This window comes from Hyperoodon ampullatus (genome assembly GCF_949752795.1).
Source record: "Hyperoodon ampullatus genome assembly, chromosome: 10".
Taxonomy (NCBI): Eukaryota; Metazoa; Chordata; class Mammalia; order Artiodactyla; family Ziphiidae; genus Hyperoodon; species Hyperoodon ampullatus.
The window spans coordinates 102,197,128-102,219,113 of NC_136923.1; the positions used below are offsets into that span (position 1 = coordinate 102,197,128).

General features: G+C 45.4%; 1 protein-coding gene across 1 annotated transcript in view; it reads left to right on the plus strand.

The window, feature by feature from the left end:
- Positions 1-385: 385 nt before the first annotated feature.
- The window catches only part of LYRM4 (LYR motif containing 4), a 114,610-nt gene continuing 93,009 nt past the window's right edge, over positions 386-21,986 (plus strand). Inside the window, exon 1 of the mRNA XM_079712994.1 lies at positions 386-601. Coding sequence (XP_079569120.1) covers positions 516-601 — 86 coding nt within the window. The 5' untranslated portion in view covers positions 386-515. The remainder of the gene's footprint in view (positions 602-21,986) is intronic.

The window sequence follows — 21,986 nt, forward strand, 5'->3', positions numbered from 1 at the left end:
CCCGTCCACGCGCGACGAACGTCCCGCACGAAGCCCCGACCCTGGCGTCCGCGGAACCGGCGCCCCGCGCAGCCCGCACCGCGGCTCAGGCGGCGCCGAGGGCAGCCCGGGCGGAAGAGCGGGCGCGGGGCCCGCGCTCGGTAACCTGGCAACGCGGAGCAACCCGGCGTCTCCGGCGAACCCCAGCCCTCCACCGCGAGGAAGCACGAACACCCCTCATCCGCCTCCCAGCCCTCGCCGCCCCTCGGCCGCTCCGCCCGCCGCTGCCCGCAGAACCCCGCGGCGGGGGCGGCCGCCGAGAACACCTCCCGCCGGCGCCGCCCCCTTAGCTGCCCGAAGCCCGCCTGCGCCGCCACGCGCGGCCGGAGCTCACCTGGGCCGGGACGCAGGCCGCTCCCTGCGCCGAGCCCCGCGCGCGTGTCCCGCTCGCGCTTCCCGCGGCGGCGGAAGTTTCGGGAGTCGCGTTTAACTCGGGACCTCGGCGGAGAGGACCCCTGGGTTCTTTTCGTTCCAAGATGGCAGCCTCCAGCCGCGCACAGGTGCTGGATTTGTACCGGGCGATGCTGAGGGAGAGCAAGCACTTCTCCGCCTACAACTACAGGTGAGCGGCCCGGGAGGTGCGGGCGCGGGCGCGGCCGGGGTACGGGAGCCCCTGCCCCGCGCGGCCGCCTGGGCGCCCCGAGGGGAGGCTCCCTGCCGGCCGGCGTGGCCCGCGGACCCTCAGGGGGCGGCCGGAGGATGGCCCTTCGCGGGCGGGAGAAGACGTTCGCGTCTGGTGATGTGTCTCCAAGTCGGACGCTCTGCGCTGGGAGCTCCGGGAGGTTCTGCTCCGGGAACGCGGTTAGTGGTGTCTCTGCCTTTAAGCTGGATGCCAAGGTGCAGGTGCTCAAGCCAGGACCAGTTTGTTGCATTTGTAAGAACTTTCCGTAGAATCGGAAGACTTGACCGTGGAAGTGACCCGTCAGTAGCACTTGTCCACAGCTGAAGGCTCTCTCTAGCCATTCCTTTCATTTCAGAGGTGTCTTAATTAGCTTTTTTGGTTGCCAGGATCTGTTCTACTTGTGGCATCGGCGGTGGGGCGGGGTCTGTGAGGAGGAGACGCAGGTGAAGGTAAAGGAAAAAAAGGGCTCGCCAGCTTCCAGGAGCTGAAACGTTTATCCTGGCCTCGCCAGATGGGGATCCAGCTTTTAGGATCTTAGCAGCAGGAGAATGAGAATCTAAACTCTTATGCCCTTAATGTAGCGCCCAGCTTTTCCACGCCTGCCCCATTCTCATGTTTGATCTTGAGTCCCTTATCCTTACTCTTAATATGTCTTTTGTCTACTTCAGAGCATCTGCGTTCTTTTCTGCTTACTTATAACTTCTGACTCATCATGAATGTACGTACCTTATGGATTTTCTCTCTGCATCCTTGTGGATTGGGTGTCTTCTCCTAACTACCTGACCCTCTGAGTTTGAGCCATATTCCCAAAGCAAGAATATGATAAGGGCAGCTCATCACTTCACACCAGGTTTCACCTTCCATGATTGACCAGCCTGTGGAACAGACCTGGTTGGGTAAATGCCCTCACACTGGGTGAATGAGCTGGCAGGCCCTATGATGGGTAGACCCAGTGCAGTGTTGGTTATCAGACACTAACCCTCTCAAGCAGTGACTTTCTAATTTTTAGGTACCTGCATAGAAAAGGTACTCATCCTGTAAATTTGAGAACATCTGGGTCACACCAATGAAGTCATATCCAACTGGTCAGTAGTTAAAAAGAAAAACAAACATTTCTGGGAGTGCATTGTTTCACTTAATGACTTTGGCTTTGGAAGCTAAAGTTTGTAAACAGCAGGTATACTGGTGGAATTTTAAACCAAAAAATTAACCAAGTACTTAGTACCAACAATTTAACCAAGTCTGTTGAAAGAGCCCACAAAATACGCTTGTGAATAAGTGGAAACCAATCATTTTCACCAGTCTGGAAGACAAATTTTGTCGTTTAAATTTACTGAAAATAAACAAGAGCTGCAGGTAAGTCACTCAGGGCTGTACCCTGTGGGCAGGAAGTAGAAATTACATGGTAACCTATTTAGAAAATAATGGTTCAGATTATGCTTTGAGTAATCGTTTTGAGTTAAATTTATGATCCACAAATAAATGTATTATCCAAAGGAATCTGGTAATCACTTTACACTGTTTCCTGAAATCATGGCCCTAAAACCTGAGGTTTCCCACTACTATCTCCTCAGATAATAAACTGTTACAAAATATGTCCTTCTTTTGTACTAAGCTGTGTTTTGTGGATTCCAAGGATACCCTCTCCCTCTTTACTCCTCTTGGTCTGGCATGCCCGCTATTCACCTCTGTCTTGAGTTCCTTGCTTCCTTTGAGATTCATCTCAGTGTAACCTTTGGAAGGTTCTCCTCATTCTCTTTCTTCTGCATTCCCCACCCCCATTCAGACGGGTCCTATTACTACGTATTCTTTTACTTCAGTGCACCCAAACACTCCCAAAGCTACTTTGCCCAGTGCCATAGCAGCCCCTGGAGATGGACAGATGAGAGCGCTGGGCTCAGCAAGGCACCTACCATCAGTGGCTTTTTTACGAGCCTCTGTGGGACACAGTTGTAGAATCATTGTCACAAACTGTGGCAAGTGCCGTGACAGGCATGCACAGGGTGTTGAATCAAAACGCTTCCCAGAAGATAGCGCTGGATCAAAGGCATGAAGCAGTGTGATCTTCTGGTGTGCTCGGTGATGTCATAGAATAGAATTCTGCTGGAGAGTTAAGTGTGATTTGGGCGTGACAGAAGGCAGGACTGGGCCGTGATAAGGAACCTGGACATTATTCTTAGCTAACAAGCAGCCGGTAAAGAGCTTTAAGCCATAAAGTGACATGGCCAGACTTGCCTTTTAGCCAGACCACTCTGGCGGCAAGGTAGAAGATGACTGTGAGGGCCAGATACAAGGACCCCAAATGCGAGTTGATTAGGACAGTGCTGAGGAGAGATTAGGGCCCTAGTGGGGGCAGGAATAGTGGAAGAGAGAGGTAAAAGATACATTTGATCAATAATTAGAAGGTAAAATTGTTAGATTTCAATGAATGATTGGATTCAGGAGTAAAGAAGAGAATCCAAGCAGAGTTAAAAAGATGTCTAGGTTACTAGGTAAACTGAGGCACAGAGGTTAAATGTGAAAGTTGCACCATTAACTGACTTAGGAAATACAGAAATACCTGGTCTTGTGGAGAGAAGAGTTTTCAGTTCATTTTTGGAGCATCTTGAGTGAATGTCAGCTGGGGTCCCCAGCAGAGGCAGTTATTCACATGAGACTAAAGCTCAGAGGAGCAATCAAGCCTGGAGTTGTCATCACCACGCACTTGCTGTGTGACCCTGGGCAAGTCACTTCATCTCTCTACTCTTCAGTTTCTTAATCTATAAAATGGAGGGGATGAGGTTTAAGTGAGTGAATACGTATGAAATGCTTAGAGTTGTGCCTGGCACAGCAGGCACCAAATAAGTAGAATTCTTATCATACGTGGAATTAAAATCTTAATATTTGGTAAAGTTTCCAGGCAGAGTATTTAGGACAGTGGTTCTCAGCCAGGACCAGTTTTATTTGACAGTGTCTGGAGACATTTTTGTTGTCACAATTTTGGTGGAAGGATGCCCCTGGCCTCTAGTAGTTAGAGGCCAGGGATTCCACCAAGCTCAGGACAGTCCCCCATAGAAACAGTATTCTGGCTCCAAGTGTCAGTCATGCCAAGATTGAGAAATCCTAGTTTATGGTGAGAAAATTAGTGCGCTTAAGATGCTGTTGTAGAGAACATCAAAATTTGAGGTGTTGGCTGAAGAAGAGCCCCTGAAGGAGGCCAGGAAGACTCAGTCTAAGTACGTGGTTCTCAGTGTATTGGTCTCAGGATCCTTTTGCATTCTTAAATGTAACTGAGCCCCGAAATCCTTGTTTATGTCAGGCATAGTTATCAATATTTTTCATATTAGAAGTACTAAAACATTTTAAAGCACTTATTTTTTTTTTATTTTGCGGTACGTGGGCCTCTCACTGTTGTGGCCTCTCCCGTCGCGGATCACAGGCTCCGGACGCTCAGGCTCAGCGGCCGTAGCTCATGGGCCCAGCCGCTCCGCGGCATGTGGGATCTTCCCGGACCGGGGCACGAACCCGTGTCCCCTGCATCAGCTGGCGGACTCTCAACCACTGCGCCACCAGGGAAGCCCTAAAGCACCTACTTTTAAGTAAACTAATAAACCCGTTGCATACTAACCTAAATAACACCTTTATGAAGAATAACCATTTTTCTTCCCACCCCCCCCAAAAAAAAACCACTGCTGTCAGTGACATTGTTTGACATTTTTGCAAATCTCTTTAGTGTTTGGCTTAATGGAAGACATGTGGATTCTTGTATTTGTTTCCGCCTAAACCTGTTGCTATATCACACGTCATCTAGCCTCTGGGAAATTCCTCTGTCCACTTACAAGAGAATGGGACTGAAAAAGGCAAATATCTCCTTGGGATGATAAAAATACGTTTTCCCGATGGATCCCCTGAAAGGTCTCCAAGACCCCAGTGGTCCCTGGGCCACACTTGAATGACCCCTGTGGAGCCTAAGAAGCGGGGAGAGGGCAAGCAGAGAGAGCAATGTCACAGAAGCCAGAATAGCTGCATGTTTGGGAAGATGCTGCGGGCAGGCCACTTGCTTTAGCAAAGTCCAGTAAAGGAAGAGGGAAGTGTCCCCAGCGAAGGGACCTCTGGGGACCTCTTCCAGAACAGCATCAGTGAAGTGGTTAAGACAGAGCCAGAGTGTGGGCGCTGAGAAGTGGACCAGAAGGAAGTAGAGGGCCGCAGTGAGTGTAGACCACCTCCCCGCCCGGAGGCCTGGTTAACATGCGGGAGTGGGGCTGGCTGCTAGAGCACGGCCACACGAGAAGTGACAAGCCATGAGAAGCTGTGCCTCTGCAGGCCCAGGCGGCGGGCTGGCTCGCAGCAGAAGGAGGAACACTCCCTTCTCCACCGCAGAAGGAGGTGAATTTTTTTTCTCTATTTATTTTGGCTGTGCCAGGTCTTAGTTGCAGCACACGGGATCTTCATTGTGGCATGCGGGATCTTTTAGTTGCAGCAGGCGTCTTCTTAGTTGCAACTCTGCAGGAGGTGAATTTAAGTTGGAATGTAAGAGGACAGGAAGTTGAGGTGATGGATGCCGTGCTGACAGCTCGTTTCTGGATAAAGTGGAAGATAATTGGATGTGGTGTGTTCTCATATTTATTACACATATCACACCATTAGCATTGTTGGTTTACTTGTCTTTCAGCCATTTGTCCCTTGAAGGCAGAAATTCCATCTTATCTCTGCATTCCTGGTGCTTAGCACAATACCTACCTACTCTATGCTTATAAATACTTGTTGTTGAAAAGCAGGAGGAAATTGTATTCAGAAGTAATTTTTATCAGCCATTTCCCCCTACTGATTAAAAATGTATTTTATTGTAAAATGTGAGAAAAGGCAAAAGCAATGCCCAAATGCCACCCAACTGAGTGTCAGAACTCCTTCATCCCTCATTAAGTGGTTGAGTCTTTATTATACTTCTTGCACACTAAGCGTTGTGTTGAGAGCTGCAAATCAAAATGAGCCTCCCGTTAAGGGTAGAGAGTGGTGAGTAGCATTAGAAGTGTGTGCCACCTTGAAAGCAGATCTCATTAGGAATGCTGTTGGCTACAAGTAACAGGAAACCTTCACACGGTGCTTAAATAAGTAGGGGGTTACTCTTCTCACATGGATAAGGTCTGGAGTATGAGGCTGCTCGAGCTGATACAGCAGCTGGATGATGTCAAGGTGTCTTGAGTCTCAGGTTTCCTCTCGTGCTTATGCCTGATGGTTGCAAATGGCTATAAAAGCTCCAAATATCATATCCTTATTCGAGGCAAGACAGACAAAGAAGAGCAACCCCAACCGGGCATGAGTAGGCTTTCTTTTCATGAGGAAAGGGTAGACTTTCCTGGAAGCTTTCCAGCAGACTTCTGGTTATATCTTATTGACCAGAACTCAGTTACATTTCTACCACTAGCTGAGCAAGGGGCTGGGGGAACTAGGTGCTCATCTAGCGTCTGCAGTGGGAGGTGACAAAGAGAGAAGCACCGGGAGTGACTGCTGCATCCGCCAGCAGCTGGCTTCTGTGCAGGTAGGGCACGTGGTTGCCGGTGGAGAACTCTCCAGGTGCGCATGGCAAGGCACTGGGGATGTGAAATGCACGGAGCACGGGGGAACCAGGGGCGGGCAGTCGTGGAGCCTTAGCTGCCACTCCATCCCAGGTGAGCTCGTGCTGGTGAAATAACCGGCTAGTAGTAAAAAAAGATCTGACAGAAAGGTGAGGCATAGAAAAGGTGAGCAGTGGGCTAAGTTCTCACAGCTGGTCATCAACAGAACAGGGACTAGAAAGTTCCAGGGCGCTGCTTTTCCACAACTCTACCCTCTTTAGTAGAAATCTCCTACAAGTCATGCATCCTCTGTCTCGGCCTGCAGAAATTCTAGAAACATCAACCCAAAGCTATTTATTTTCAGTTTCTTCTTACAGCTGCATAGGCTCCCTGGTTTCATGACTGGTAAAATTACTAACTGTTGCTGAGTGTCAGCTCTCAATTACCACGTGCTGCACAACTGAATGCAACATTATGGAAGTCTTTGATTGCGGTCTAGTGAATGGACTAAATAATGACTCCTATTTAGGAGTCTGTTCTCTTTTTGAACTGGAAGCTGAGGACCTGGAACCATGAACTTGTAAAGAAGTCAGGACCCAGGCATGTGTCTCTGTTCATTGTTGCAGGTCTTTTCACACCAGCTACCTCTGCTGCTGATAGATCGAGAATGCTAGGGTGAATAGTACCAGCCCAGCGCGAATGGTGTTAACAGCAAGCACCTTTCCCTTTCTAAAATGGGACAGCAACACTGGAGACGTTAGTGCCAAATATTCCTTTACCCCAGAACAAATGGGCAAATCAGTTTATGCCTAGTATTTCCTGAGAACCCATAGCATATGTATTACAGCACTAGGGCCCAGGGTAGATACAAGCACAGGATGGCCCTGCTGTTACAGGATTGTCGTGTGATGGGCATAGGACGTGGACACACAAGAACAGCTCAAGAAACTGCCTTGTACACAGAGGAAACATGCAAATTGAAATAACGTCCAGACACTGCAGATTTGCACATGTAGTGGCAGAGGCGCTTGTCATGATGTTTTGTCCATCACGTATTACAGTATCGCACAGATACTATACAAATGACATTGTAGTGATTGTTTCAACCTTCTAGGCCTAACTTCCACTTCAGTTTTAACTTTATACGTCTCTTCTCCTTTAGAAACTTAAAATCCTAAAATATGTTCTTCAGTTAATAAATGTAACCCGTACCTCCCTACCGGGAAAATCTTTGCTTGATTCTCAGACTAAAACCTGCCTTTAAGCAGAAGTTGCTGATGTGTGAGAAATTCCATCCTCTTGTTCTTTGTCACCTTTTATGCCTTGACTCAATTTAGGGCCTCACAGACCTGTCACCTGGGACAGCTGTCAGGCTGGGGAGCATAAGATGTTGCGTTTTGCTTCTTGGCATTCTCAAAAACAAGATTATTAGGATGTTTTCCCCTCCCCCCACGATAAAAAGTTTTCCCTCTTTTTAAGTCATGAAATGCCTGTTTATATTGTGAGGATTCGGAGAAACCACAGAATTCTGTAATAAGCAGCCAAGTAAGAGCTTTGCCCACCGTAAAATGTGGGACAAGTCACGTCTCTCTGTGAAAACAGCTCTAACTTATGGCTATGCAGGAGCTCTGAGGAAGTGGGGAGGAATACAAGAGAAGAAGACTACTGTTACATTTTTTAAGTTCTCCACAAATTAAGTCTTGAATATGTCCTGAATTTATACCAATGGGTTCCTCTAGGGCCGCCTGCTGTTACCTGACCCCTTGCTTCCACAGGAACGAGAGGCAGTTTACTTGTGCCTAAGAAAAGCAGTTTCTTAGACTTTTGAAAGATAGATTATTCAGTATCTTTATGTTTGGAATTCCCGTCCCCCCCAATTTTTTTTCTTATGGTTGCCAAGTTCTGCCATGTTGAGTGATGATGGTTTTGAAAAGTAAGAAAAAGTTATACAGTTAACTTAAAGAAGAATACATTTGAGATATGCAGCAGCCTAAATTTGGAGGGAAGTGTTAAAAAATTATTAGATCAATGTCATTGCTGATTTTTTGAGCTTAGTTTATAAGAGTTTCCAAATTGCACTTATTCTATTTATACTTCACCCTGGCCCCTAAAGCATTTTAAAACTTATAAAAATACATACAGTAAAATGCAATAACATGAAATAATTGTTATAATTTTAAAATGAGAATCAGGGCAAAGGGAAAATAAAGGTAGAGAATATAACAAAGTGAGGTGTAAAGTTAGACCACAAAATGCAATTATAAGTCAGTAGAACTTCCTTAAAGTCTCTGTATTCTGTATTGTAGCAGGGTAATACTTTTTGTTAATGCAAAGTGTACTTACAAAACATTCTCTTAGGAAATTGCTGTAATATAATGAGCATTATAGGAAATTGACTGTGTCTTAAGGCCTCACGTCAATAGCTGTGTGCAGTCTTTGTTGTGGATGAAAGGTACTTAAGGTCCTGTCACTTCTCCTTTGTGACCCCTTTCCTGACAGACTGAATCCCACTTCATCAGGAAGTAGGTTTTTGTATATGTCTTAGCATTTATTTTCTCAATTAACTGGCACCTAACCAATTTAGGAAAATTCTAACCTTTAGAAACCAAATTAAGTGATAAAATTAGATAAATTACATGAACCAAGCTGTGAATATCTAGGTTTAGCTAGACTCCGCTAAATTAAGGTGGGTCCTCCTGGCTTTTGTCTGGATTAGTAATAGGAATACCGTGAATAGGACTCCTCAGCTGATCTCTACCACCCCTGTTTTAAGAAGCAGATTTAAAATTGCCAAAGTTGAGACATAATAATATATCACTGTAACATTCTGATTATCTGTTTGGCTTCATAGCAACTCATTATTGGGGTTCTGTTTGAAAGAATAATTGTTTTTTTAACTCAGGGATTAAAGGCAAACAGCTCACAGAGATGATCTTTCATGATAAATAAAGGATAAATGAAAGTCGTAGGACTTGATGCTAGTGCTTCCTGCTTGTTTTCTTTTCTCTGGTATTTCTTTCCCTAATATTGTGATTCCTGAACTAATTTGCTTGAAGTATTGTTTTCAGTCTCATCAATATGAATGAGAATCATGAGCAAGGCTATCTTGATTTAGAAAGATTCCTGGCCTTCGAACCAAGAAACCTTGGTTCAAGTTTGAGGTCAGCTGGCTCCCAGCTCTGTGACCTTGATGCATTTAGTCCCGGGTACATCCTCCAGAATGCCAGAGTTGCAAAACTCTCTGGCAGAATGTTTGGTATGCAGTAGATAGTCCAAAATCCCTTCTGCAGATAGAAGTAAACTAGTTAATATACAGTTATCTCTTTAACTGGAGATCAACTGCCAAATCTTTTAAATTCGTAGTAGCTAGCAGTCATTTAATGAACTCAGTCAAACTTGTTGAACCACATTCTGCACAAGGTATTTATTAGCAATCCAAAGAACTCTATCACGGTAGTGTGTGGTCTCTGGTGATGTGTGGTCTCCGTGTGATGAGGTTGGTTTGAGTCTTCATTGAGCAGACGTTGATTGAGTACCTGCCACGGGCCAGACCCTGGGCTCCTTGCTGGAAATTCAGAGACAAACACAACAGAACGTGATGTTTTCCCAGGCGGGGCTTGTGGTTCAGTGCCTAGAGTAAGACACTGAGGATTGTACAAAGGCGCCGTGGCAGAGCGCGGGCAGAGCAAATAGGAGGGGCGACGGAGCCCGCCCCGGGGGCCCGAGGTTAAGAAAGTGATGGTGGCTGGCCCGGCTCGCTCGTAAAGACTCTGCAGGGCCTCGCTGGCGAAGGGGGGCAGAAGCCGAGGGGACGGGTGCAGAGGGCGGTGTCCTCGGCGCTGAGTGTGAGGGGCTCCCAGCAGTGCGGCCTCCCCGCTGGGGCCTCAGAGACACTGTGCCCAGTGCCAGGCCTGGTCCTGGGCGGCGGAAAGCCACGCGGGTGCTCGAGCAGGACTGCAGAGACCAGCCCAAGCGGACGGAGACCGAAGACACAGAGGCCAGGAGGTGATTGCAGAGGAGGGGAGGGTGCTTTTGAGATACGCTGAGGAAGAGAATGCGCCAGTCCCAGTGACTGCGTGAATGCCTTGGATTAGAGAGAACGACCTGACCTGAGGTCAGGAGAATGTAACTGGGAGAAGAAGAAGTCGTTCCAAATGAAACATCGCGTGTCAGGGACAGCGCCTCCTGGGCGTGAGGAAGACGTTGTCTGAGCCCCAGGACGGCATCTGGACAATTCAGGCTCAATTCTAAAGCGTCTCTTTGGCCCTAGGTTTTGACTTAATTTGCGACACTCTGTATGTGCTTATCTCACTTTCCTTTCTTCAATTATGTAGCTTTCATATATTAATGTTATTGTCAGTTTATCAGTCATCTGTGTCCCATTAGTTGACTGTATCTGTTCCCAGGGTAATTATTTGTTTTATTTACTAGTTGGCTACTACCTTCATTGGATGTCATGAATGCATCTATTAGCCTTATATCTATTCTTTTGTTCCTGGGGTAATTTTTTGAGTAGGTTTAGTACCCCGCTTTTGGCCTAGTTTATTCAAAATTACTTATATGATCAATCATTATAATTATAAATATTACTCTGTAGCATAACTATTCATTTAATGCCTCCATACATTTCTTTTTGCCTGCCCATGTTTTGAGAATAAATACAAAGATTTTCCCTATAGAATTATCCCTCTCCTACATCTGATGTCTAGGAGCAGTGTTGTTTTCACCAGAAATCACTTCCACAGGCAGAAGCATCTCTTAAAACCCTTTTTGCCCTCTACTAAGCAAAAAGCTAAATTAATCGAGGAAATAGTTCCTTGCAGCCAGACTGGAGCCAGAAAAAGCCACAGATCCTCTATCCTGGTCTCATTGTCTCTCATTCATTGATTCACCAAGTCTTCCTGGAGCACTCACCGTATGCCAGAGTCGTGCCCTGTGCCTTTCCTTCCCGGACTGCGGAAGAACAGCTTTCAGCCCTGGTTGAAGCGGTAAACAAGCTTTTAGTGGCAACTTAATGCTTTATCCCAGACTTAAAACCCTAAAGGAAGGAAAGCCCTGGTGGGCGTATAACTCAAGGAGAGCAGACCCCAATCGGGCAGCCGCCAAGCAGGGGCGTTGCTCACAGGCTCTGGCCTGTGTGGGCCTCGAATCCTGACTGCAGGCCCCTCTCCCTCCCCGCGTTGGAAGGACGCCTGTCACCGGAGACTGTGATATTCAGTTTCTGGGCTCGGTCCTTCCCCTTTTCCCTCTCCACACTTTCCCGGTAACGTTATCCGTGGCCTCCTGTGTGTTGACTCCCCCGGCTGTTTGCAGCCCAGGCCCCTGTCCTGCGACCAGACGCCTCACCTGCTCGCCTCCTGCACGCCCCGCAGAGGTGCAGGAGGTGACTCAGCACCCGCACCCGCCAGCATGCCTGCTTCCTCCCCGTGCCGCCCCCGCCCCGTCCCGCCTGTCCCTCCTGTTCCGCCCCATCCCGCCCCGTCCCGCCTGTCCCTCCTGTTCCGCCCCATCCCGCCCCGCCCCGCCGCTCCGGCTGCCCCCGCCCCTCTGCTCCTCCCTGGGACGGCTGTGTGTCTGCGCATCCTCTGCTGGCGGCCCCCTCTGAGGGGGCCTCCTCCCCGTGAGGCCTCTACACGCAGGCGCTAACCTAGCGAGCTGGGTGCCGGGCAGCACGGCCTCAACGTGGTGGATGGATGATTTCTGGGAAGAAGTACGGTAGTTCGTCCAACTTTAAGACCTTAAAAGGAATAGCGTCAAGACTTGAACCCGAAACTCTGAGGCCAAAATGTGCACACTCTCACCCATCCAGTCTCCTCCCCGACTGTGTGTTTCCCTCACCACGGTCACCCCAGCCAGCATCGCAGCCAGGCCCCAGTGCGGGCACCAGCACGTGGTGAATGGACGAATCCTCTTCTGGGGGGCCCCTCCCACGTCCTCCAGATACCTTGTATAAATCCTGCCATGATCACTCCCCCATCACCCTGCCCCTTATTTACTAGACTGTCATCCCCAGGGAGTGGGGACCATGTTTGAACCAACTTTGTCTCCTTAGTGACGGCACACCGTAAGCGCGTGAGAAATGTCTGAGCGAGCACTCTGGGGGGGTAACTGCTTATTAACAGGCAACAGCGGACAGATTTTCGTAAACGGCCAGGGTGACCGTGTTTAGGACCCAGACGGTTACATAATTTTGTTTTCCTTCCTACCTCTTCATAGATCAGAATACAGAGGAATCACGTTTTCCCAAACCATATTTATAGCCATCCTTTTTTCCCCCAGAAATTTACCTATTATATTTTTTAATGACTTTCTGTGAATGAAATCAGCATCGTATCTTTCTCACTGGGATCAGCCTAATGTAAACATCGGCAAAGTCCTAACAGGTAACCACACAGGAATCCAAGCCCCTTCGCCAGGCTGGGGGAGACCGTGAGCCCGTGCGAGCAGTGGCAGCAGGAACCAGGGGCCTCAGGGGTCGGTGCTCCCAGCCGGCACCCGTCAGCACCCACTGGCCTCCGCGCCTGGTGTTCGAATTCCCAGGTGCTTACTGCCGCTACCGGCTCACCCGTCCTCATTGCCACCTTTGCTGCGGCCCGTCGGGCATGCAGGGCACCGCTGTCTCCTCGTCTGCCTCCCTCCCTTCCAGGTGGGAGGCCCCTCACATGCACCCCGGCCTCTCACACCCGCCCTCGGGGCGCTCGTCAGTCGTGGCTTCAACCCCTGTGCTCTGATGATCCGCCCCTCCGTGCATACTTTCCCCAGCCCGCAAACCGAGGGCTTCCTTCCTGTCCTGGCAGGGCTACCAAACCGAGCGGGTCCAAGCTAAAAACCTGCATCCCTTCCTACAGCATTCCAAGCCCTCCGGGCGAGCGGGCCTCCTGCATGCCCCTTCTTGGGCGATGCTCGGCTCTCAGGCTGGAAGCCACCTCACCTGTTCTCCTGACTGTACCACAGCCAGTCGGTCGTCTTGCCCAGTGGGTCATCTCCTGTGTTTCTCCTACCAGGAAACACTTTGTGTCTGCACAGTGACTGTCTTTGCTGGCCCTCACCAATTTTTGTTGGGTTTTGTAACAGCCTTCTACTGCTGTCCGCCTCCTGTTCTTGGTTCTTACCAGGCATCCTTCACATTTGCCGCCAGAATGTTTTTCTAAATCGCATCACAGCACTCTCTGACGTCTGTGTTTTAAAGTAACGCAAAGGGTTAACAGTAGTAGACTTCTTACTTTAGAAGCAAATTGGTCAAGAAACTTTGACTAGGTAGAACTCAAATGAATAAATGCTGATTGAGAGCCCAGTAAATATAAGCCATGGTGTAGGACTATGAGTAACTATGTCTAAGACATTGTTTACCTATTTGAAATACGTTAAATTTGCTTGTAAAATTCAGGTATTCAAATAGATTAGTTTTTTTGCTGCTGGAAATATTAAGAATGGACCCTGAGTCAAAATTTGCATTTGCTTCCTATCATGTTGAAGCTTTAACAAAATAAATAGGGTCATAAAATTAACATTTTATTGTTCTTCAGAGATCTGTATTCACTTCGCTACTCTCACTGAATTAAATTACCTTTAGTTATTTGTTTATATAGGGAAAAAAGGACAAGTCAACTTGATGGAATAAAATATGGATTATTTACAAGGCCTTTGGACTTTCTCTTATTTAAAGGCATATGAATTTGTTAGCTGACTTATGTATCTTGTGCTTATGTAAGTTTGGATAATCAATAATGCCCCTTTACATAGTAATTCTCTAATAAGAAAAAATTCTTTTTTAGCATGAGTATAGAATTACCCTGCAGACCTTGTCTTGAATGACAGTAGCTTCTCAACACTATTGTTTTGCTATATTGTGGTTAAATTAAATTTATTTGAAGTGGCCTGAGGACCTTACCATCTTTTAGCACTATTGTTCCAAATTCTCAATTCATAAATAAGAAATTTTGGAACCCCATCCTTTCTCACACTGAAAACAAACTTCATTTAATTTTATTCTTAATTGAGGAAATCAGGAAAATAAGGGTAAGAAAACCAAAATGAGACCTGGAATGAGGTTAGCAAGCAAACTGAATGCTTGGAAGATTGAACATTTGGCAGCCGTAGTACCACCTCCGGTCTGGCTCTGAGCTTCCCAGGAGCCAGAGAGGACCATGACTAGTTATGTGAGTCACAGTGTCATGATATAAAAGCAGCCATGTGCTTAGAAGTGCAACTCTTCCTGGTACTAAAACCCAAGAAATTTATCTTGTGGCTCTTTGTATGCAGGGCCACATTCTTAGCAGAAATTCCATAAAACCAGTTTCAAAGGGCAGTTTCTTCTGGCATCTCATAATCTTGACTAATGGCACAAGCCCCCAGTGAATAAAGCAGTTCTGCAAGAGCCCAAGATTGCAGGTGCCTGGTGCAGAGTAGCCAGAGGGACAGGTAGAGGGCTTGCCTTTTAGTGAATCCTCCATAAATAGTATTTAGTTCTAAGTTTTGATTCATTTTGAATAGCAGTGGGTGTGAAGTTAGGCTCCCAGGTGAGATCTAGGCTAAGTAGAAAGCTTCGCCCCCACATTGAGGGATTTACCATGACCAGAACCCGAGACCCCTGAGAATCTCAGATCTCCTCCAGTTCAAAACCTTCCAATTCTATAACTTAGAGAGTTTTTTAAGGGGCTACTATGATGGATGATCTGTTTAAACAAAAGAACTTTCAGGTGAGACCCTCAAGTGAATTAGTTATAAAATGAACCCCTGTGTAACTAAATTGGTTTATTCTATAGGATTCGTGTGAGCTATGAGCCACTTAACAGGTGCCCAAAATTAAGACTGGTTTCAGAAAATTTTATCTAAAGCTGATTTTTCATATATCTTGAGCTCAGAGCCATTGTCTGTTAAGACCACTCTTGTTTGTTAAAAGCTCGATATCTGCATTCAGGAGAATGGCTTTCCCTCTGTGCTGAGAGAGAGAGAGAGATTTCACTACACTTTGTTCTTCTCAGGTGGTCATAGTTTTGTTGACATAGTCTCCCCCAGAAAGGTAGAGTTTAGCATTTAGCATACTGATAACATTTCTTCCCATTCTGAGCCAATATATTATATATATTCATCATCTCAAAACTAGGGAAAACATTTTATATTTTCAAATTTTTTCAGTGGCAGTCAGTTAGTAAACACATTTTTTTCTGATGAAACTGCTTTGTAACCAAGTAAGCTTGAACCCAGAGGTAAAAGAATAGACCCTGAACTGTGTTCTTAAGACTAACACAACCAGATTATTTTTCTGTCTAAGATATTCGAAAGTGACTTACCTCACGTTTAATGGATTAGAATTGTGATGATCAGTTGTGTGTTCAAATGCTTTATGCCAAACATAACAAATGTTGAAATATAACAGTAACTGGAGATATATGTAAATTCTTTCCAGAACTAATATTACTAATTTGCTATAGTGTGTATTAAATGAATAGTAAAGGAAAGACACAAACATGTAGTTAGTAGGTGAAAGTTTAAAATAATATCTAAAATTGCTTGTTAGACTAAAAAAATTCATAACATCATTTTAGTCTGTTTATATAATTCTTCTGGCTAAATGTAATTGAATTCTTTTTCCTGTTGGAATAGAAATCTTACATTTATCATTGGGTCACAGGTTTTTGTGGGAGTTTTTCTCTCCTTGTATTCTAACTAAATAAAATTTTTCAATTCAACAGTTGTTATAGAGCACCTACTGTGCGCAAAGCGTAGTATGTCCTATGGGGACACAGAGATGGACAAGGTCTGGGCTCCTGTCAGGTGAGACAAAGAACCTGGAAGATGTGCCCATAAGTCCCAGCATCCCAGGCAGCACGATGGGGGGTAAGGGGGCTGGACAGCAGTGCTGCAGACAGAGTGCCACGGGGGCCAGAGGCCAGGAGACGGCACAGAAGGCAGATGTGCTCATTAGTGGGAACTAAATTCTGCTTGAGAGCTATAATACTGAAACCACAACTTTACCCTGAATATTATCCTACACCCTTAATCTCATCACTACATATTACCAGAGGATTCCATCCTGTGGTGAGATCCTCATACTTTTTAAAAAGTAGTCTTCCTTTTTCCCTCTCTCCTTCCTCCAAGGCTCTGGATTCCTTCTTCCATATTTTTCTTTCCTTTCCCATATGTTTTCCCAGTCATATAGAAATAAGGGATTTTGAATTCTGGATTTGTCTTTGGCCTCCCTTTGCAGAATGGCTCTCCACTGTGGGAAAATTCCTTTCATCCTTCAAGGATGTCAACCTCCCTAGAAAGACTTCCCAGACCCCCGGGCTGAGTTACTCCCTCCTTCCTCTCTGTTCTCAGAGCACTACCCATATAGTCCCATTATAAGATATAGTGATTTATAGTGTGTCCCAACCCCAGGAGCTTTGTGAAACCATGGCCGGTTTCCACTTGGATCTTAAGCAGCTCACGCCGAGTCTGGGGCCGAGTCTGGGATGAGTGTGAGCTAATGAACAAAGACCTTCCTTTGAGTAGTAAGTGCATCTCACAGAAGTCTTCTTTTCTCTGCATCTCGGGGATATTCGATACAAACAGAAAGAATATTTTTAAATAATGGTGAAGAGTACCTCAAAATTAATATTTCAAATATAAAGCAGCCTAAATTTAGTCCTCTTAAATAATGAGAGTTTTTATTTTGTTGGGGTTTTTTTTAACATCATGATAGAAAATATATGGTACAGGCTGTTTTAAGAAATATGGCTTGAAATTAGAGTCAGAATTTGGACCACCCTTCTTTATGCAGAGTAAGATGGTTAGTTACAGTGGAGTGAAGGGACAGGCTGAGGAAAGGGCTATAGAATACCAGCCTGACACAGGACACTCAGGTAAGACCAGGTTCCACATCCACGGATCAGCATCTTCTCAAAGCCAGAACTGCCCACAGTCCTGAGCACTGAGGCTAAGACCACTGTAGGGGAGGAAAAACTTACTCAACTTTCTTATGCTCTGTGCATGGAGCCTGTGAATTAAACTGTCAGGAGACTAACAGGAGAGACCATGTACGAATTTTATTTCATGTTAATATTTTTGCATAGCATGGAAGGAGCTTCATAGAAAAGTGACAACCCCAAAGAAGCAGTTAGACTTGGGGGCTTGTATACCATTTTTACAAAGGGCCGTAAATTGTGGAGCAGTGACTAGACAAAGCCAAGGGATTTGGGCAGCTAAGGACAGGATAGTGTTGGAAATTGACTAGGAAATACATGGGGGAAACTAACAGAAGACAAGGGTTATTTTAGTGTGGTTTGTGCAGACTCATCTCAGCATAAACTCCCCATATCTGATGGTAAGAATGTTCTCTTCTTCCTGGTACCAGGAGGACACCTTTCTCATGAGAAATTTATGCCCTGCTTTTGGCAGAAAAGAGAAGGGCAGAGAGCCCTTCCTGCATCTGCTGTTTCTCAGTTGCCTTCAGCTCAAAATAACCAAATGCCGAAGTGGCATATTAGGGCATGGAATGTTCTCCCCTTCATTATCATGATTTGACTTTGGACTTGGCTGCGGGATCTGTATGGTGGGGACCTTTTGGAAGAAGGGGTGGGGAATATATTGACAATCTCTGCTGTGACTCATGGACCTCACACATCTAAGATCAGCTGATGCACTTCGTAGGCTGTGTTGCTAGAGGGTTAGAGGAGATACAGGTGCAGCTGTGCCTGGTTTGCAGCAGGTACCCTGGATCCATTAGCTGCTGTGAGAGGAGGGTCTGTAAGTGGCCTTTAATGAATGAGCAGGACTTGCCTGTGGGAACTGTTGGCACACGCCTGGGACCTGCCCTTTCAGCCTCCAGCCTCTGAACCTTGAAGGGGCTGCCTGGGTAGAAGTTTTGTCCAGATCAGCATTTCCCAAAATGTAATGGGTGTTACTGGAGAGGGAGAAGCCCTGTGAAGGAATCCAGGTGCCTAACTTTGCTTTCTCACATTTCCAGGTATCTTCACTGCTTTAATGTGTAAATATTCTTTGTGGCTCTTCCTGAGGGAATACTGGTATTTTCACTCAGTGCATGGTGGGAAGTGTGGGTCCACATGTCAGATGTGACTCTCTCCTGCTTTAGACTCTTGAAAGCACTTCTATGCAGTGGGAGGGCTCCCCAAATCTGCCACATCACCCATTGTCTGTCTGCCATTGTTGATCTTATCCATGAGACCTCCTTATATCTAGAAAACATACATTGCTCACTTATTCTTGCTGGTGACTAATGGCAGGAGGAAAGGATAAAATAAACAAAAACGCATTTTATTTGGCTTCTTTTTAGCAGCGCTGATAGGAAATTTTAATGAAGACATTTGAGTTTAATGACCAAGAGGAATTTTTATTGTTCATGCTTTATTTTCCCCATAAAGTGGAAAATCCAAAATTAATTGAATATTCTACCATACATAGTTATTCTTCTCAAATTTAAATCATTTAAAGGTCCTGTCTTACATTGGCATGGTTCACACTGTAATTTTTTTTTTTTTTTTTTTTTTTTTTTTGCGGTACGTGGGCCTCTCACTGTTGTGGCCTCTCCCGTTGCGGAGCACAGGCTCCGGACACGCAGGCTCAGCAGCCATGGCTCACGGGCCCAGCCGCTGCGCAGCATGTGGGATCTTCCCGGACCGGGGCACGAACCTGTGTCCCCTGCATCGGCAGGCGTACACTCAACCACTGCGCCACCAGGGAAGCCCCACACTGTAATTTTAAAATATAATTTTTAAAGCTGTATTCTGTAGTCTAACTTTTAACACTTATTACATGATGAAAGCTTAGGTTTGCTTTTTTTAGTACCAGGTCAGGCTCATCTCTGGTAGATGAGGGGGTCGTGGGGTAAGAAGCCAGAAAATCCCATACCTGCATATGGAGCTTTTATGCCGTGGTGATACTTTTAAAAGAAATATCGCCAGATCCATAAGAAGAGGATATGTATATGTGAGGACAGTTAATACTTGAGCATTATCTTTGGTTTTTCCCTCACAGGAGTAGTTTGAAGGACTCCACAAATGAAGGACATGTTTCTCTTTTGGTCCAGGAACATGTGAGGAGGGGACTGTGGGTCTGAGCTCTTCGAGTCCAGCTTGCGGGGCACCCATGCTGTCTACACAGCCGTGTCTAGAACCAAGAAATGGGGAAGCTAGGGCCCCGCCACCGCTCGATCTGTATGCCTCACTGCCACAAAGCTAGACAGTGTTTTATAGGTGGCCTTTACTTTGATAAATTGGTTTACATTTTGAAAAATCTTGTTTGCAGCAGAATGTCAGTGGCAATGAGGATAGATCCAAGTGGTAATTAGAAGTTTAATTTTGATGAATTGTAGGTTAAAGATCTTCAATGTTTTCATGCACCAAAAAGGAAGCCTGGACAGAAATACTCCTAAACTTTTCCTCTAGGGCCTGAGGAGAGCATCTGCTACAGGATGGTGGTACTTTTCTTTCTTTCCATTATTTATTGTTGTTGTTTTTTTTTTTTTTAAAGAGACTGTTACCTTTTTAAAAATCCCCATAGAACTGTACCTAAAATCTGCATTTATATAAAAATGGTTTTTAGGTCATAGTGTTTTGAATATACTTATTGTTATGTACATAATTTTCATATTTATTATTTTAATACATAGAGACCATTAATTTACCATAATTCCTTACACACACATCTGTCTTTTCCATAACTACACCTGGGCAACTGAACTCAGCTGGACAAAAATCACCCAGTTTGGCAGATTGGTACCACCGTCCTGGATGTTACCAACCTCAGCTGGCTCTTCTCATTGCATAGAGAATTCTGGAAGTCTGCTCAGCCTCTCTGTTTCTGAAATAATTGTTGTAAACCCCTCTTCTCAAACTTGCAATCCTCCTCACTCTTTTTTTATAATTTTGTTTTCTGATGTATACTCCAGAAGCCATAACATAAAAGAATAAACTTGTACTGGCACAGAAACAGAAATATAGATCAATGGAATAGGATAGAAAGCCCACATAAACCCACGCACATATGGTCACCTTATTTTTTGATAAACGAGGCAAGAATATACAATGGAGAAAAGACAGCCTCTTCAATAAGTGGTGCTGGGAAAACTGGACAGCTACATGTAAAAGAATGAAATTAGAGGGCTTCCCTGGTGGCGCAGTGGTTGAGAGTCTGCTTACCGATGCAGGGGACACAGGTTCATGCCCCGGTCCGGGAAGATCCCACATGCCGCGCAGCGGCTGGGCCCGTGAGCCATGGCCGCTGAGCCTGCGTGTCTGGAGCCTGTGCTCCGCAACGGGAGAGGCCACAACAGTGAGGCCCGCTTACTGCAAAAAAAAAAAGGAAAAAGAAAAGAATGAAATTAGAACACTCCCTAACACCATACACAAAAATAAACTCAAAATGGATTAAAAACCTAAATGTAAGGCCAGACACTATAAAGCTCTTAGAGGAAAACATAGGGAGAACACTCTGTGACATAAATCACAGCAAGATCCTTTTTGACCCACCTCCTTGAGTAATGGAAATAAAAACAAAAATAAACAAATGGGACCTAATGAAACTTAAAAGCTTTTGCACAGCAAAGGAAACCACAAACAAGACAAAAAGACAACCCTCAGAATGGGAGAAAATATTTGCAAATGAAGCAGCTGACAGAGGATTAACCTCCAAAATTTACAAGCAGCTCATGCAGCTCAATATCAAAAAAACAAACAACCCAATCCAAAAATGGGCAGAAGACCTAAATAGACATTTCTCCAAAGAAGATATACAGATCACTTACAAACACATGAAAGAATGCTCAACATCACTAATCATTAGAGAAATGCAAATCAAAACTATAATGAGGCATCACCTCACAGTAGTCAGAATGGCCATCATCAAAAAATCTACAAACAGTAAATGCTGGAGAGGGTGTGGAGAAAAGGGAACCCTCTTGCACTGTTAGTGGGAATGTACATTGATACAGCCACTATGGAGAACAGTATGGAGGTTCCTTAAAAAGGTAAAAATAGAACTACCATATGACCTAGCAATCCCACTACTGGGCATATACCCTGAGAAAACCAGAATTCAAAAAGAGTCATGTACCACAATGTTCATTGCAGCTCTATTTACAATAGCCAGGACATGGAAGCAACCTAAGTGTCCATCGACAGATGAATGGATAAAGAAGATGTGGCACATATATACAATGGAATATTACTCAGCCATGAAAAGAAACGAAATTGAGTTATTTGTAGTGAGGTGGATGGACCTACAGTCTGTCATACTCTGTATGAAGTAAGTAAGTGAAGTAAGTCAGAAAGAGAAAAACAAATACCGTATGCTAACACATATATATGGAACCAAAAAATAAATAAAATGGTTCTGAAGAACCTAGGGGCAGGAAAATAATAAAGACGCAGACGTAGAGAATGGACTTGAGGATACGGGGAGGGGGAAGGGTAAGCTGGGACGAAGTGAGAGAGTGGCATGGACATATATACACTACCAAATGTAAAATAGATAGCTAGTGGGAAGCAGCCGCATAGCACAGGGAAATCAGCTCCGTGCTTTGTGATCACCTAGAGGGGTGGGATAGAGAGGATGGGAGGGAGACGCAAGAGGGAGGAGATATGGGGATATATGTATATGTATATGTATAGCTGATTCACTTTGTTATAAAGCAGAAACTAACACCATTGTAAAGCAATATACTCCAGTAAAGATGTTAAAAAAAAAAAAAAGAATAAACTCAGTTGTCTTAGCTAACTCCGCCGATTTTTTTGTTTCATTTTTAGTTTGTTTGACCCATTTTTAAAATACCTGTTTACTATTTTCTTATG